The sequence below is a fragment of the Asparagus officinalis genome, chromosome 6 (assembly GCF_001876935.1).
Source record: "Asparagus officinalis chromosome 6, Aspof.V1, whole genome shotgun sequence".
Lineage (NCBI taxonomy): Eukaryota > Viridiplantae > Streptophyta > Magnoliopsida > Asparagales > Asparagaceae > Asparagus > Asparagus officinalis.
In genome coordinates, this window is record NC_033799.1 from 51,872,322 (window position 1) to 51,890,047 (window position 17,726).

At 35.8% G+C, this 17,726-nt stretch overlaps 1 protein-coding gene across 1 annotated transcript; it reads left to right on the plus strand.

Annotated features, from left to right (window-relative positions):
• Positions 398–10,158, plus strand: LOC109846184 (zinc finger CCCH domain-containing protein 13-like). Its single transcript, XM_020415407.1, has 5 exons — positions 398–1,150; positions 2,971–3,803; positions 3,888–4,045; positions 4,201–4,424; positions 9,967–10,158. Exons 1-5 carry the CDS (start codon positions 914–916, stop codon positions 10,045–10,047), a joined length of 1,533 nt encoding a protein of 510 aa, XP_020270996.1. The 5' UTR covers positions 398–913; the 3' UTR covers positions 10,048–10,158.

The window sequence follows — 17,726 nt, forward strand, 5'->3', positions numbered from 1 at the left end:
TTGAATCTAAACTGAACATTAACCTGGATAAAATATATTTTAACTGTCTACAGGGAAAGGTAAAATCATGTCAGTGGCGTCTTGTCATCTGTACGACGCTTATAATTGGCTCATACTTATCTCCATAGTTATTGCCAGTGTACACTGAATTGTATCTCACCGAGTGATGTAGAGTCAGGCACATGTCAGTCGTATGGTCCGGATCATGTGACCAACAGAGCTAATATGAATATAGACATAGTTTGATCAACCAAGCCGACCCCATCAACAGTCGGAGTCTGGGTCAAAAGACGTCTAAAAGTTAGAATCCACGAGAGGAAGCTCGCGTCTGAGTCGAAAGGTGTCTTAGAGAATATTAGTCCGAGGGCAAGGAGAGGGAATGTGTGACCGTTATTTAGCTCTTTGGCTTCTCCTTTTCCTTTTGGTCTGTGTAATATGGCCGAATGTCTCTTGGGAGTTCATCTTCGTCAAACGGTCCGTAGTTTTTGGCCGCCTACTGCCCCCTTCAAAGTTTCTAGCATCTCAAAATCTAGATCTCAGGAGACTTGGAAACCGACCATCCGTCACTATTATCCCTACAATAACTTATACTAAAAGTTGCAAATAAATGAGGTAGAAAAGATCATTACTTGATTGACCTCCCTTAATCAAATTTATTGGGTCCTTCTTCAATGACAGTAAATACAATATTAGATTAGAAACTGTTCATAAAACAATAGACAGGCGGAGAGAATAGTAGAAACGTATTTTATTAACTCCTTAACCCGTGTCATTAATCCCCTGATGCATCTCGCCCTTGCAAATAGGAGGCGTCAAGCAGCCTGACCGAGAAGCGACGGTAACCAGCCCAGCTATCCTCCAATACAAACCCTAACTCTACCTCCCTCCCCTCAAACCCTAGCCCTAGTTCCTCATGGAGATCGAAGAGCATGAGCCCCTTCCCTCTCCTAGCAAGGAGCTCCAATCGCCGTCGTCGGATGCAGTGACGGGGGAGGGAGAGTCGAAGCGGCCGAAGCACCATCACCATCTCCACGAGGGCGACGAGGATGGGGAGAATATTCTTGGAGTTCCCGCGGACAATCGAATGGTTGAGGATGGGGGATTGGAGGAAGGAGAGATTGTTGAAGAAGGCGTGATCATTGAGGAATCAGTAATTTTCTCCATCTTTATGCTCATTTTTCATTTTTCATTTTTATATAATTTTTATGCTCAATTTGGACAAATTTTTAAAACAGTCCCCTTTTAACATTTATTTCCAAAAAACGATCTCTTTTGTACTTATTTTCAAAAACCGACCTTGTTTCAGCCCTGACGTCGAAATAAGGTCGGTTTTGAAATTTTTATTTCGAAACTTTACGGGAGTTGAACCCCCGTGAAGTTTAGCAGATTTTTAACAATCTGCTAAAACTTCGCGGGGACTTCGGCGACAGCGCTGGGGACCGACGGCGACAGAGTTGGTGACAGTGGGGAACAGTGGAAGAGGGTCTAGGGTTTGGTTTGGGAACGGGTGAGAGAGGGCTGCGGGTTGGGTTCACGGGACTGCCTTATATAGGCATCTAAAACTCCACGGGAGTTCAACCCCCGTGGAGTTTTTTCACTGTAACAAACTTCACGGGAGTTGAACTCCCGTGAAGTTTGCTCAACAAATACAACTTTAAGGGAGTTCAACTCCCATGAAGTTTTAATTTTTTTTCTTTTCAAAAACCGACCTGAATTCAGCGTCAGGGCTGAAACCAGGTCGGTTTTTAAAAATAAGTGCAAAAGAGAACATATTTTGGAAATAAATGTTGAAAGGGGACTGTTTTGATAATTTATCCTGCTCAATTTCTTACTCGGTGGAGTTAAGACGATTTTCTTTAAACTTGTATCTTTGCTGTTATGGTTCTGAAACTTGCCTTTTTCTGTTAGGAACTCATCCATCAGTTTTCTGTAATCTTGCTTCTCTTTACGTGTTGCTATAAATTTAGGTGACTTGAAGTATGATTTACATTTCTCTATACCATCGTTGATATCTGGGATTCAGTAAATTGGTGGAAGGAGAAAAATTAGTTGGATGATTTTATTAACATAACTCATCTCTAATTTCTTTGTCTTATAAGTGTACACTAAAGATAGGATAAGAAATGAGTGTATTTGTAGAAGACTAGAGATGCTTCTATCGAGGATAAAGTGAGAGAGAATCAATTGAGATGAACAGAGCCAGTAGATGTACTAGTAAGATATGAATGTAAGAGTAAGATTCATGTAGCAAGCTCCCAAAATCATCCATCAGTTTTCTGTAATCTTGCTTCTCTTTACGTGTTGCTACAAATTTAGGTGACTTGAAGTATGATTTACATTTCTCTATACCATCGCTGATATCTGAGATTCAGTAAATTAGTGGAAGGAGAAAAATTAATTGGGTGATTTTATTAACATAACTCATCTCTAATTTCTTTGTCTTATAGGTGTACACTGAAAGATAGGATAAGAAATAAGTGCATTTGTAGAAGACTAGAGATGCTCCTATCAAGGATAAAGTGAGAGAGAATCAATTGAGATGAACAGAGCCAGTAGATGTACTAGTAAGATATGAATGTAAGAGTAAGATTCATGTAGCAAGCCCCCAAAATTTTTTTTTTGGGGTTTTTTTTTTTTTTTTTTTTTTTTGACTTTGTGTTGATTGTATATTTGTTATTCTAGCTTTATACATATTTCATATTTATAACTATTTTTCAAATGGTCACCATCTTGATCTTTGTAATTCACGCTTTTCTTAATTTCAATCGTTGTGCTGTTATGGTTGAGCAAAGGTATAAACAACTGGAGCACTGAATTTTGAGTTTTCTTTGTGGTAATCAAGCTCTTTCGTTTTTATCTTTTGTTTCTTCCAGGTAACTTGTTCTCTTTTTAAATGAAGTTATACTTTAAGCATATAATATAAGTGAGTATTTGATGGTGTAGCATTTGATCAAGTTCTTTTTGTTACAGGTACTCTCTGGAGAGGATAGATCTTACTCAGATAAGGAACTGAAAGCAATTGACTCTTACTCAAATGCATTGTACAGTCAAAATAGATGGGAAAATGCTGATGACTTAATGAATCATGCATCCTTAGTTAAACATTGTGGGATTGCAAGTAGAAAAACTGAAGCTATTCCAAGATATGACCCTATTGATAAGGATGATGATGCTGGTGATGATTACTTAAAAAGTAAAATAAGGTCACTTGATTCTGACTACGATACAAGTAATAGGGTGAATATGCAGGTGCGACATGCAGTCAGAAACCAACCAAATGATGTATATATGGAGATGGACAGGGGCCCCATGGAAATGGAGAGGCGTATTTTTCATAACAAACATGATGGTCTAGAAGAGAGGTATAGTGATTATGATAGACGAAAAGGGAGGGATAGATATGATAGATGGGAACCCAGATGCATTGATCGTGGCAGAGAATGGGACAGGAGTAAAGAACGCCGAGGGAGAAGATATAGTATCTTTAGTATGCATGTTCGTGACAGAGAAAGAAGAGAAAGAGACAAAGGTAGTGTGGGACATAGGTATATGTGGACACCAAGAGATGTAAGCAGGGAGACGTATAGAGAAAGGGACAGATTAAGGGACGTGAAAAGCAGAAGGGAAAGTGACAGATATGGTTATGATAGAGATAAGCGTCAAATCAGGCACAGAGAGCTGAAGTTAGATAGGGACAGAGATCATAATGGGCAAAAGTATGCGGAAAAGGGTCTGCATAGAGATAGAACAAGATCAAAGAATCCTGCTAGACAATATTTTCATGAAGAAGAGGAGTCATTAAGGTGAGTTTCGACCGTGTTGTATGAGAATAATTTATGTTCATATATTTTATCTTCTTTTTGTTGATATCTTTTGGATTTTGATAGGGAGGAGGATGAAGCAGACTATCAAGAGAGAATTGAAGAGCAACTTGCGAAACTGGAGGATGATCTTGACAAAATTGAGGAAACCAGAAAAAGGAGACAAGCTATCTCGGGAAAATATAAACAACAGCAGCTGCAAGAACATGTTGAATCTCCATCACGTAAGCACCTGGAATTTAATTCATGTTCCAACTGTCGTATCCATCTCTTGTTGAAGCGGATTTTGCATGTTTGTCCGTTTTTATGTACTCTTTCCGACATATTCTTAAGTTTCCTGTTCTTATTCCAATTGTTTACTGTATTCATCTTTAAACAGAAAAGAATAAGGAAATGCTTAAAGATAAGTTATGGGAGCTAGATGCTGAGAGTTCTGGTGGCCAAGCTCCTGTTGGAGACACTGATGCGAATCAGGATTCCTCTGATGGTGATGATTATGCTGCTGATCCATCATTTGATGTGGGGAAATCTCCTTTACTTAATGGTACCTCAGGCCTTGAGAAGAGAGGTGATTCTGTGGGGCTTGGTGAGGGCATTCCCAAGGTTTGTTACTAATCACCAGAACAAGGCTTTTTTCTTATAGGGTTTTGGTTGCAGTTTGATGTTTTAATGCTAAGCTAATGCTATCTATACTATATTTTTAAAATCCAAGTGAGGGTGGCACAAGTATGAAGAACATTTGAAATTTTCGTTCAACCCTTCAAAGATGAAAGGGGCAATGTCGTAATTTCACATTACAATCATTGAAGTGGGGCCTAGTCTTTCGCTCTTAAATTTCTTATTCCCTTCTTCCTTCCCTCACGCCTTTCAATGTTCCACTGCTCTTTCTCTCCCCCGTCCCTCCCTCCCTCTGTCGCTCTCACTCTCACAAAAGCACGCGCGTGTCTCCCTCTTCCTTTCTCTTCCATTCTCTCTCTCTCTCTCAATTAAGATTTCATGCACAATTTTTTTTCTCTTAAATCAAGAAATTCATACGTAATTCTTTTAAAAATAATTAGAGAAAATCTCCCTTAATTTGAAAATTCATGCATCAATAATGATTAGAAATAATAGAAATAAGAAAATTTAGAAAATAAAACTTTAAGTTTAGAAATGTGTTAAGTTTATCCTGTTTTGTATTCATATGGATTCATATCATACCCAACAAATGATTAATTATTTTCTACTTATTGTCTAAGAAGTTATTACATAGAAGAAGACCTAATACAGATTTAACTTATCATCTATTTAAAAAAGGAGAGTGTGATGCAAATGGCAAAAGAATCAGAATCTCAACTCATTTTTAAATACAAAAAAAAATGTAGTTTTTCAAAAAATAGTTTAAATAGAAAATAGTTTCTCAAAAAAATAGTTTTTCTAACCATAAATTTTTTAAACGCATGTGCATTTGAACGTGTGACAATGCTAGTGTTATTTATGAATAAGAGAATGTTAATAACTTGTTTCGAATATGGTCTAATTTCCCACAAAGTGAAAGTTCAGCCGATTTTTTTTGTGATGATATCTTAGGAGGATCACCTGTTGATATCCGAAAGACGGTAAGCTTTGTAATTGTACATTTTTGCTATTGTTCTGGACTTTCTGTTTCAGTATCTCTCTGTCCTTCAACTTCAGTTTTACAATGCTTGCATTTTGCCATTACTGTAACATTAATGGTTGTTCGAGGTTGCAGAATATAAAATTGTTACATTCAACCATTATTTTAAATACTGAATATCGGATATCGAATAAAATATTGGACTGCTAAAATCCATATAAGATTGCGGAAATAGGGGATTTATTGGGATATGTAGTAAATATTGTGGAGTTATGTCAGATGATGTTCATACAGAATATAACATTCTAATACGTAATCTGAACATATTTGATGATTTTGAAACATAAGAAACTGCATCGTGATATATGTGGATGAATAATTGTTTGTATCGATCGTATCATGAAACTTTGCGAAGTGCTTAACCTTCAAAGAGACACACAGAGAGAGAGAGATTATACAGAGCTAGAGAGGGAGGGAGGGAGCACTGAATGGTAAGAGTTAGGGATTTTGTAAGGTCGATTACGAGTTCTGAAGCAAAAAGAGTGTTTTATTTGGTATTTGGGTCAGATCCAGAATCCAAAACCAAACTCAAATCCTAAAAAAGTTCAACATTGACTGATAGTTTCACGGTGAAATATTGGTCAATATTGCAGATATTGGCCGATATTGTGGGTATCAGCCTATATATGTATATAGGAAAAAGATTCTAAAAATCAAAAAATGTTGTAGACTTGTAAATATGGGTGCATGCTGCTGTAGAACATGATATATTGACTGTTATATTGAAATATCGATTAATATTTTGTACACTGCCCTCAACCCTCACCATAACTCTGGAGTTATGGTGTAGCGACAGGGACTTTAATATGGTTTCAAGCAATCTAGATTCAATTCCTACTAACCTCTAATTTAAAGCTGATTCAAAAAAAAGTTGATGCCCTTATCTGAGTCCAGATTTTGTCCCAGAGAAAGGGCACTCATCCTGCAAGGGTATGTCATAATATAAAATAACTCTCAACCATCACCATAACTTTGGAGTTTTGCTTGTGACAGGGACTTTAATAGCAATAAATCCTAGAAATTACACCTTTTGCATTTTAAGATCAGAAAACTTAATATTTCCTTTTAGATCTTGTAATTTGTAAAAAGTTAAAAATTTCGAGATTGAGTTGATTTAATTCTAAAGAGAGACATAATATTTCATTGCTTTTGACTGTTTTGCCCATGTCAGTATCTCCCTGATGCCCGCCCAGTCTTACCAAGTCACACTTGTTTAGTACACAGCACAGACCTAAACCCATCTGACGTCCTTGCATTTTCTGTTATTAGCATTTAACTTGGTAACTCTCAAGATATACACTTCAATCACATGTTTTCCCCCTTCTGCATGCTATTTCTAGAGCTACAATTACCAAATATTGAACTGTTCACTCCCATTTAGCACACAAGGCAAACCCAAACCCGTCTGATATCCGTGCATTGTTTTTTATTAGCATTTAAATTGGTTACTCCAGAGATATACACTTCAATCACAATTTCCCCCCTTCTGAACACTAATCTTAGATCTCCAATTACCAAATATTCCTATGTACAGTTATGCATATAATTTGAGAACTGATTGCAAGGAATGAAGCTGGGTAATTTACCAATATGTAAGGATTAAGTTAGTTTTCGGTAGGCCTGTACCAGCATATTTCTTTGTGCACATCTATCTGAAATCTGTCATTTCTCTTTGCACCCAATCTTTGGCATTCAGGTTGAAGATTTTTCTTACTCTGAAGGAAACCTGCAGGTTTACATAATAATAATTTATTTTAATAATTTATTAAAATATATATTGCTATTGTAAAGACCATATGGAATGCTAGCATCAGCAAATGCCCCACTGCTAGCATATTCCTAACTTTCTATCAGCTTGCATTGCGGGCAAAGAGGCTTATTTACGTTGGATTGTATGCAGATGAATTGCGATGCTGGTATCTGGGATATAAGCTTGTGGTAGTTTAATATGTAAATGAGTCAGGCAGCAAATAAATCCTCAAAAGATTGGCTCGTGAACTTTCTTCGCATAGGCGTTTCTGTTCAATTCTTATACACTTCTCAATGAACATATAGTAGCGGCATCAGAATCTTTTAGGAAAACTGCAGTTGTAAATCATAATCACTTATCATAATTTTTGATATATTTTATCTATACTGTTCTTTAAGATGATGTATGAAATGCTAACTATAAGTGGATACTCTATTGGGAGTAAATTTCTAACTTGTTATTCTCTCCCTTTGTTTGAAAAAAGGCCTATTACTTGTGGTGCTGGGATCTGGGAAGTAAGCTGGTTTTTTATACACAACTGCCTTGATAGCAAATGAATCTTTGAGAGACTTGCTTTCTTCACTTCGTAGTTTTTCAACTCTTGTACACTTCTTAATGATGGATAGAGATAGATAATCCATTCTAGAAATTAGAATCTATTAGGGTTGCATTCAGAACCCTGGAAGGGGATATGGCTAAGCAGAAAGATGAGTTTTCCATGTTGTAAAAAATGAAAAAAATATTAGCCCGATGCAAGATATCTGAATAAGTTATAAGTCATAACTTATCAAATCTGATAGTGAGTGTAGATTATTAATCTTTCTCCGAAATAAGATCTGTTGAGCTCATAATTCTTAAGTCCTAATTCTCAGCTAAACATTTCTAAACTGAACTGATTCCCATTGTTCCTACAATAAACCCTTGAAGGGGATATGGCTAAGCGGAGAAATGTTTCTTCCATGTTAACAAAAATAAAAAAAATGTTATCATTATCACAATTCAAGAATTATAAATAAGTTATAACTCATTAATTTGGTAGTGATCGTAGATTATTTACCTTTCTCATCTGTTGAGCTCATAATTCTGTACTACTATTTCTTAACTAAATATTTCCAGTGAACTAGTTCCTGTTGTTCCTTCATTTGATAACAAGAGCCATCCTTTTGATAAAGGATCACTTGAGTCCAATTAGAACATAATCTATCCATTATTAAAATCACTACTACGGCTGTATAGCTTTCAAAGGGTCCAATACAGAGGTATTGCTTAACCATGCTTCTGAAACCCTGATACTATTGAAGCTAATACCTTAGAAGGACTGGTATGGATTTTGAAGCAAAACTTAGACTTGCACCAATGAAATCCGAAGACTCCAGATTGCTGCAAATAAGACTACTCTGATTGCTGCAAGTAATACTTGCTTTGGTAAAGCTAGGTCAACAAGCTTGCTGTATTTTCTGAAGTTGGGGTTTAACAGTGTAAACTAACCAACTGCTAACGAATTAAATAAACTCTCTTGTATACGATGTACCAAGCTATCATCAGAACCTTTGCTAAATTATCCCCAAGTGTGTGTAAAAAAAGCTTGATTTATGTTCTATATATCCTATGATATGAAGTCCCAAAATGTTTAGCTAATTCAAATAGTCATACTGTTCTGCTCGTGAACAATTTGTCTTTCAAGACATGGATCATTATCATATCTTTTGCCTGTTTAGTTTAAAATTAATAACTTTCAAATAAATAAATTTTCTGATATAAATAGTTGTTTGCTTTGTGTAATGTCTCAAATGCTAGCAGGATCATTTTGCAAGTGTACAAGGCATCCCTGGCACTGCCGTTCCTCTGTTTAATTCTGCAGAATCATCAGATAGACTTGTGTTTTATTACCATTGATGTTGAATGTAATGTTCCGTAAAGGAGAAACTCCTATGCCTTTCATCACATAAGCTGATATTACAGAAGACTCATTCAACTAGGGTTGAATTTGAACACTGTTTGTACCGCTTTCCTGGAACTTCAAATCTCAAATCTCTTGAACCATTAAACAATTGCTGTAGTGGAGACCCTTTTTATTTAAGTTTTTCTGTACACGTGTAAAAATTGCCTCGTAATAGGAGCAACACCTACTTTTTGTTACTTTTTCTCCTGGAGCAACACCTACTTGTTCCATAAACTCAGCTAATAGTATGACAAACTCTTTCTCTGGCGGTTAAAAGGCTATCTTGGATTGGTTTGAAGTTACTTGAACCATGCAGAACTCCTACTCTATACTAGTAAGTAATCCTTGTACAAAATTGAGAAATTGTCACTTTATTGAACAAAAACTCCATGCGACATGCATAAATATGTGAATCGTTTTCATCAATTACTATCTGTTACCTAGTATATTCAGGTAGGGTCATCTGCAGTGTTCTTTGCAGGGATGCTGGAAGCTGTCACTGACTGATGTTAACCTGTTAAGAACCGTTTATGTAACTTGCAATTGTTGATTCATGAGGCCAGCCAAGATGTTAATGTTATCAACTAAATTGCATTACAAGTGTCAAATAGAAGTACTGACTTTCCTCCATCTAAATATTTGGTGCATAAAATTCCTGGTGCTTTTTTATTTTGTTTACTTGCAATGTTGTATATGATGCTGTGGAAGTCACATTGGTGAATACTTCAGTCACTTGTATCAGCCAATATGTCCAAATCTTTCATCGTGTGGTTCTCATTACACATATTTTATGCAGGACAAAGGGATGATTTACAAATTGAGAGAAGTGGTCTTTATGACAACTTGGATGACGCAGAGGGTTACTGCAGTAAGATGAGACTGGAAAGGGTGAGCCAAAAGAGGTTGCCATAAAAATCATTCGCAGCAGTGAGACTATGTGAGTAAAGCATTGACTAAATGCGTTCTTAATCAGTAGTTTTTTTATTTATGTTTTTCTTGTTTCTTCTTTGGTTTTGGACACATTATGGTAAAGGTATAAGGCAGGCAAAGTTGAGCTAAAAACATTGAAGAAGCTGGCTGCTGCAGATCCTAAGGATAGGTGGCAATTGTATTAGGTTTCTTCAGTGTTATCAATGGGCAATGTGCAATGAGGGGTGTAAAGTCCCTTTACGCGCACATGTGCAAAGTGCGATGCGATGCGCGCACCCGAGTAAAGCTTGGTTTACATTGCGCATAATTTTTCAAGATACATAATCAAACATGGAAAAACGTGTTTATGAATTTTCACATAAAAATATGTTATGATAAATATATCTAGTACCAATTTGCAAAATAAGATATTAATTCATAATGCTATCACATTTAACATAGTAGTAAAGTTCATAATTTTCAAAATCAAATGTCAAATCAAGACTAATATCGAATAAAAATCAAATTATAAAATGAGGATGAGTTAAGATCCTCAATCTGGCTACTAGAATGTCCTAATGGGTTTCTTTTTTTTTCGAAATGAGTTATTTGGTATAAAGTACCGATTGAAATGTTAAAGAACTAAAATATATGAGGCTCTGTCTTACGTGTGCCCTATGCGAAAGATCCCTCTCACATGACACTTTGAGGCGCAAATAGGCGCTACTACCTCAGATGCAGGTCGTTTTTGTCACTGCCCCGCATCACAGGGTGCATGAGGCGCAATGAGGGCGTGCCTTTGAAAACACTGGGCTTCTTTCATGTTTTAAGTACCGTAATAATCTTTGTTTAGTTTTTGAATCTCTTAATATGAATCTTCATGAGGTTCTATAGAAATTTGGTTGTAATATTGGGCTTAAACTGATTTGTGTGAGGACATATGCAAATCAGCTATTCATTGCGTTGAAACATCTGAGAAACTGTGACTACTGCACTGTGACATAAAGCCAAGTAATATGTTGGTATGTGTTTTCTTCCTTTTGGCAACTTTTTAGTAATATCTTTTGATCAATGTATAAGGTGCCAGCTTTCTATATACTTTTTGAGTGCTTTACTTGTATGAGCCTCCCTTAAATTTAACAGTCATTCATGGACTAATAAATAACAACAAATATTTACTGATTGAAAGAGATGTTTATTTGTGCATGTTTCACTTTGCAATAATATATATACTTAAGGGTTTTGCTTATGTATCCCTCAAATTTGTCATATGTGCATTTGTACCTCTCAAATCTCGCTGTTTGAAGATTCACCCTTGTATTCTTTGATATTGGATAAACATAGCCCTCCAATCTCACACAATTCGTGTTGTAATAGAGAAATGGTAAATTGACAATATATCTCCTCTCTCTTCATTCTCTCTTGCCTCTCCTTAGACCCTAACCACTTCACCCTTTGCTAACTACCCCTCGCACCCTCCCTCACTAGAGAAACCCCCTACAGTGTCCCTCCTTGTGCCACTGCCAGCTACATGGTTCAAATCCACTGTGTGTTGGAAATCTTGAAACATAGGCTAAATTAATCCAAAGAAAAAAAAAAAAAACACTAGTTCACAAGAAAACTAAACAAAAGCATGCACAAAACCCAAACTTGGTTAATATGTGCAAGCCATTGGTCAAATAAACAACAAATAGAGTTATAAGAATCTAAACTTTTTGTAGTAAGCTAAACTATCTTCTTAAGATAGTGATAGAAGCAAGGAGTCATTGGAATTATCAAGCGCCTAATGTTAACAAAATCTCATGGGACAGGGACTCTTGACATTCATTTACTCAGATAACGAGTGCTTTATGTTCAAGTTATTGCAACGTTTTTTGTACTAGTCTAGGGTTGGGTACTCTGTTGCTACAAATGCCGAACCCCTGTCGCCGCTACAAATACTCAACCCTGGAAACCTTTGCAGCTCATCTATCTTTACTATTTTTTCTCAAAATCTTTCTTTCTCTCTCCATTCTCGCTCTAACTAATTGTTAATTAATCATGAACTTTATTAGGAGTCAATTAATATTAATTTAAAACATTCAATAATTAAGTTGGTGGAATATACGGGCGTATATTCCACCCGAGTGTTATTTTAACTTAATCTCTAAGATTTGAAGATAAATTTGCAAAATAGTCAGTTTCAGGGTGTAAAATTGCAAACATGTTATATGGGGGGCATATCTGTAATATTAACTGTTATCATTAGTATTAGTAAGGTATGTATGTTTATTTTTTCTGCTAATTGTAAATCCTTAGGTTCCAAATGTTATCAATGATCTAGCTTGGAATTCATTCCTTATATTGTCTCATTAACTTTTAATATATTATTAGTAAACAACACGTACTATAGTTAAGGGCGCTATACCAGAATTAGGGAGCATATCTGCATGTGCATATTTTTAAGAATATGCATAATGACCAATCTAACCATGATAATTACCATACCGTTTGAGCAGTTCTCTATAGGTGAGTTATGATCCTCTAGTTCTATATGATGCTTGTTTTTTTGAGTGCTTCAAACATTTACCTTCCTAATCAGAACTTTTCTCCTCCTCAAATATTCACATACCCCATCTTTTCATGTTAAAACATCTTTAATCTTTGTTGCCCATGTTATTTTTTTCATTCCTTGTCATATATTCTCAGTAATTGGCTTCATTGGTTCTTACTTTCCAAATACTGATATATTCTCTTAATTCCTCCATCCTGATCTCTTAAGTTCTTTTGCATGCCTGATTTCAGACCCTGCTTTGTAGATTATTCTTGTTTCTTTACCTTTTTCATCCTCAGAAATTCATGTCTTATGATCTTTTGTACAATTTTCTTTTTGAGAATGGGCTGATCTAGATTATTTATTCTTAATCTTAAGGTTTTTTTTTTCCATGAAAACCACCTTTTAAACTAGGGTGATTAGACGAAACCACCTTCAAAATTCAATTTATATAGAAACCACTTTTAAGTGGTGTTGTGGTTGCAAACTACCACCAACCATTTTGACATAGTTTCTAATGAAATATCTATTGAAATTCTCGAAATGCTCTTAAAAACACACGTGCTAGGAACTAGGCTTGGTTAAGAAGACATGTTACATGTGTGTTTTTAAGGGTATTTGGGAATTCCGGTTGAAATCTCATAAAAAGTAGGTCAAAGTGCTTGATTGCAGTCAGAACCCTCTTTGAAGGTAGTTTTTCAATTAAGTGAACTTTGAAGCTAGTTTTCATATTATTGTCCATTTCTAAAATGGTTTATGTGAAAAACTCTAATCATAAAGTTCTTGGAACATTTCCAGATGCTACACCCTTGCACATTTTCCTTCTCGTCTATAGCTTTACCCATAAAGCATTTACATAATCTATCTTCCTTATAAAAGTGTCCCCGAGTCCTTAGAACTATGCCATTTGTTAATTATTTGCTATCTTCCCGCAATTGGCCTCAATTGTTTTATGTTTTCATTTATTTGCATATAATTTATAAATTTCTTTGACCTGAATTTAATTTTCCTTTGCATGTCTGGTTTCATTGTGTATTCTTCTTGTTTATTAATCCTCCTTAAACCCATGTATGATATCCGGCATGCATTTCTTTTCCTATCAATGGAACTGATGCACATTAGGTACCCGTAATTCTAGCCTGCAGTTAACAAATACGAGACACTAAAACGTAATATGTACATGACAGGAAGATGCAATTTTAAAAGACAAATTCTTGCATATTTACTCCCCAAATATTCCGTATTTGCAAAATTACCTCGCAAGTCTTGATGTTTGTAAAATTACCCCCACATTCCTCAACACTATAAATTTCTACCCCCACTCAACTTACAAATACTTTAATGGGGTATTTATTCTTTTAACGTTTATTCGACTAGTCCAATTCCTTTGTTATGTTGGGGGCACCCTACTAACTCGCATTTAGAGTCACCTCAGAGACTCCTCTCTCATTCCCTCACTAGATCCAAATCCTTTGAAGCTCCCCCTAATTCAACCGGGAGAGGAAATATTTGAATCTTTAACAAGGAAGTTGGAGGTAATCATACTCAAATTACACAATTACCTTGACATTTCTACTCTGTACTATCGCCAACAGCTCTTATGAGCATGCAACAATAGTGACACAATAACCTAACACAACTTCTTAGTAATAATCATACTCAAATTACACAACTCCTTTAATATAAATACATCATAACAAATGAAAAAAAAAACACACAAAAACATGCAATATCTTTAAAAAACCTTAAGTCTCATCACCTGCTCTCTCTATTCTACACATTTTACCCATTACAGCATCAAGCGTCTTTTCAACATTTTCAAGCTTACTAACTACAGTTTCATAAAAAAAAATACATGAGATTAGATGTGCTCATCTTCAACATATCCCCAATCACAACAGATCTTCCCATCTTTGGCCATCTATTTGCCCATCTTTGGCATGTAGCTCTGCTGGACTCGATTAACTTGTTGCTGAAAATGATAACTTGTGGGTTTAATCCTATAAATAGAGAATAGGAACTGAGGACTGATATAGAATTTTTTTCCCCAGCTGTAGAAGAGAATTTGGAAAGATGAGGGGGAAGGCATGGCTTAGATGGATTTTAATAGAGGGAAGCTGATGTTCGGATTTTTTTAATTTAAGATTGTAATTAGAAAATAATCAACTAAAAGATAATTTAGTCAATTTTGAAAATTCCAACAAAAACTAAGGAGAATATACTAAGTATATTCCCAAACAGAATATGTAGGATAGAATTTTACAATGTTGATTTGCAGTTGAATTACAAATACAAAGATTTTTTTTGTAGTGGGGATAAATTTTTGTAGACATAAGATTTTAGGGGTAAATAGAAAAAAACTCCTTTAAATTTTTTTTGTAAATGGGTATATGCATATTTAAATGTGTATTTGTGTGTATAAATTATGTACTTTAAAAAATAAAAGTAAAGTTATAATGAATTATTCAAGTGAATTTAAAGATTTTTATGCAATGTAAATCTAAGTTTCATATTAAAAGGATATTTTAGTGTGCAACTCAAAAAAAAAAAAAGGAAAATTCTAGTTGATGTAGTCTCTCAATGAACTCAACACGGTCACAACCCAATTGAGTTCAGTTGAAATTGAGTTTGATGAGGAAGTTCGACCATTGATCCTTTTGTCTTCCCTATCAGAAAGCTGAAATGCTACAGTTACGGCTGTGAGTAGCTCATCGGGAAGCAACAAGTTGAAATTCGACGACGTTTGTGATCTAGTTCAGTGAGGAGATCAGACGGAGAGAGTTGGGTAAAACTACAATCTCTTCAGTATTGCATACAGAGTCAAGAGGTAGAAATTTAATCAGAGGGAACGGACGAGGCAAATCAAACTACAGAGGTAGATCAAAGGACAGGAGGTCCAAATCCAGGAATCCAAGCAACAACTCGAAGGCTATCGAGTGTTGGAATTGTGGGAAGTTGGGGCATTACAAGAATCAGTGTAAGAGTGTACAGAAGGAGAAGGAGACGAAGGCAGAGGTGAATGCCACTTCCACCTAAGGAGGAGATGACGCATTGATATGCTCTTTGGAGAGCAAGGAGGAATCTTGGGTGTTAGATTCAGGAGCGTCGTTCCATGCTACTTCTCAGAAAGAATTATTCAAGAAGTATGTTCCCGGAAATCTGGGATATGTATGTTAGATATAGGTGTCCTGCAGGTAATTATTGTATATTATAACAGGACCTATATGTATATAACATCCTTGTTCAAAATGATAGTATGCTATTTTGGTCCCCTTCACTCCAACTGGTGCATGAGTCTAAACTGCCCCCTTCACTCCAACTGGTGCATGAGTCTAAACTGCTCCTACCCTCTGACTGGTATACGAGGTTAAACTACTCCCTTAACCAAAACGCCTCGAAAGGCTAAGGATAGAGGAGAAATTTTAGCATTAAGCCTAAAAGAAACTCCTCGACAACTGGAGAGCAAGGAGGAATCTTGGGTGTTAGATTCAGGAGCGTCGTTCCATGCTACTTCTCAGAAAGAATTATTCAAGAAGTATGTTCCCGGAAATCTGGGATATGTATGTTAGATATAGGTGTCCTGCAGGTAATTATTGTATATTATAACAGGACCTATATGTATATAACATCCTTGTTCAAAATGATAGTATGCTATTTTGGTCAGATTTATTTGATGTTCTAAAAATACAGATAATGTCCTTAGATTAAATACTAGACTATCAGACATTTTCGGATAGTGATCGTAATGAAGAGATCTGATTAGTCGGTAACGTATATTCTAAAATGTTCCTAGTATCAGAGAAGTTCAGAACAAAACTGCTAAAACCTCACCCGAAATAGCAAAAGAGGGGAAAACGCAGATATCTCCCAAACCGTAAGGAATTTGGCGAAACGGAAGAAGCGAACCGTAGCCTCCGGCTCGGTTCGGATGACTCCATCTCGTCAAGATAGGCGATTTTCATATATAACTCGTCCAATTCCGACTTACGGTTTGAAAGTTACGGCTTATTCTTCATTTCTCCTTTTGAAGGAGATGATTAATCTCTTAGATCATTGATGTGAGACATCAAGATACAGTATACAGAAGACTCATTAGTGAATGAGTTGACTGAACGACTCGCCGAGAACATCTAGTTGGTAATATACTTAACTGTCGAGTTGACTGAACGACTCGCCGAGAACATCTAGTTGGTAATATACTTAACTGTCAAATAGAAGTTCTTATGTGATATAGTACATAGTAGTCTCTTGACCTGAGGCATGAGTGCAATATCTTATATGTCAGTAAAGATGTATTTAGACTTTTACCTAACCACAGTTCTTATTGAATTGTGCATAACGGTTCTTGTTGGGTACATCCCGAGACATAAGTAGATATTGAGATGCCAAGAATGGATTCGTCTCTCCCAGTATAGGGGTTGATGTCATAAGATTGTTTGATATAACTATAGCCTGAAAATCCTTGGCCAAGGTGAATAAGATAAATTGAGTGTCAGTTTGATCTTATAGGTTATGAGTTTAATATCAATAAACACTAATCAAGCTATTAGGATTTGACAGTTTGCCATACCTTAAGCTCAATAGTTTGACATTGTTTGACAAAGAGACCGGACTGTACGGTATTATCATTGAGTGGTCCTGATAAAATTGGATAAGCATCTTGCAGACCTTTATCACAACTTATACCCGGGTGGTCTTCATGTGTAGCTAGCACCTCTGTTGTACTTATGGATATGATCCACTACCGAGTTTTTTAAGTTGGGCCCTAGAGTCACACCAAGCGCGTACTTGAATCCTATGAAACACAATTTATGGAGTGATGCGTATGATTGATACGCATATATGATTTCTTCCGGATACACATAAACGGTTATGTATATCGGTAAAATCGGAATGCTATGTGCTTAGGAAATGAATTCCAGTATTTTTCCCATAAAGTTAACTTTTAGTCAACTAGTTGACTTTTTGGTCAACAGTTGACTTTTGGTCAACTCTTGATTTATTTGGTCATATAGTGACTAATTAGTTAAAGATTGGAATAATACTATATACCGTATTTATGAAATACTGTATTAGTGATAATAATTTGGTATTCTCATTTATGAAATACACAT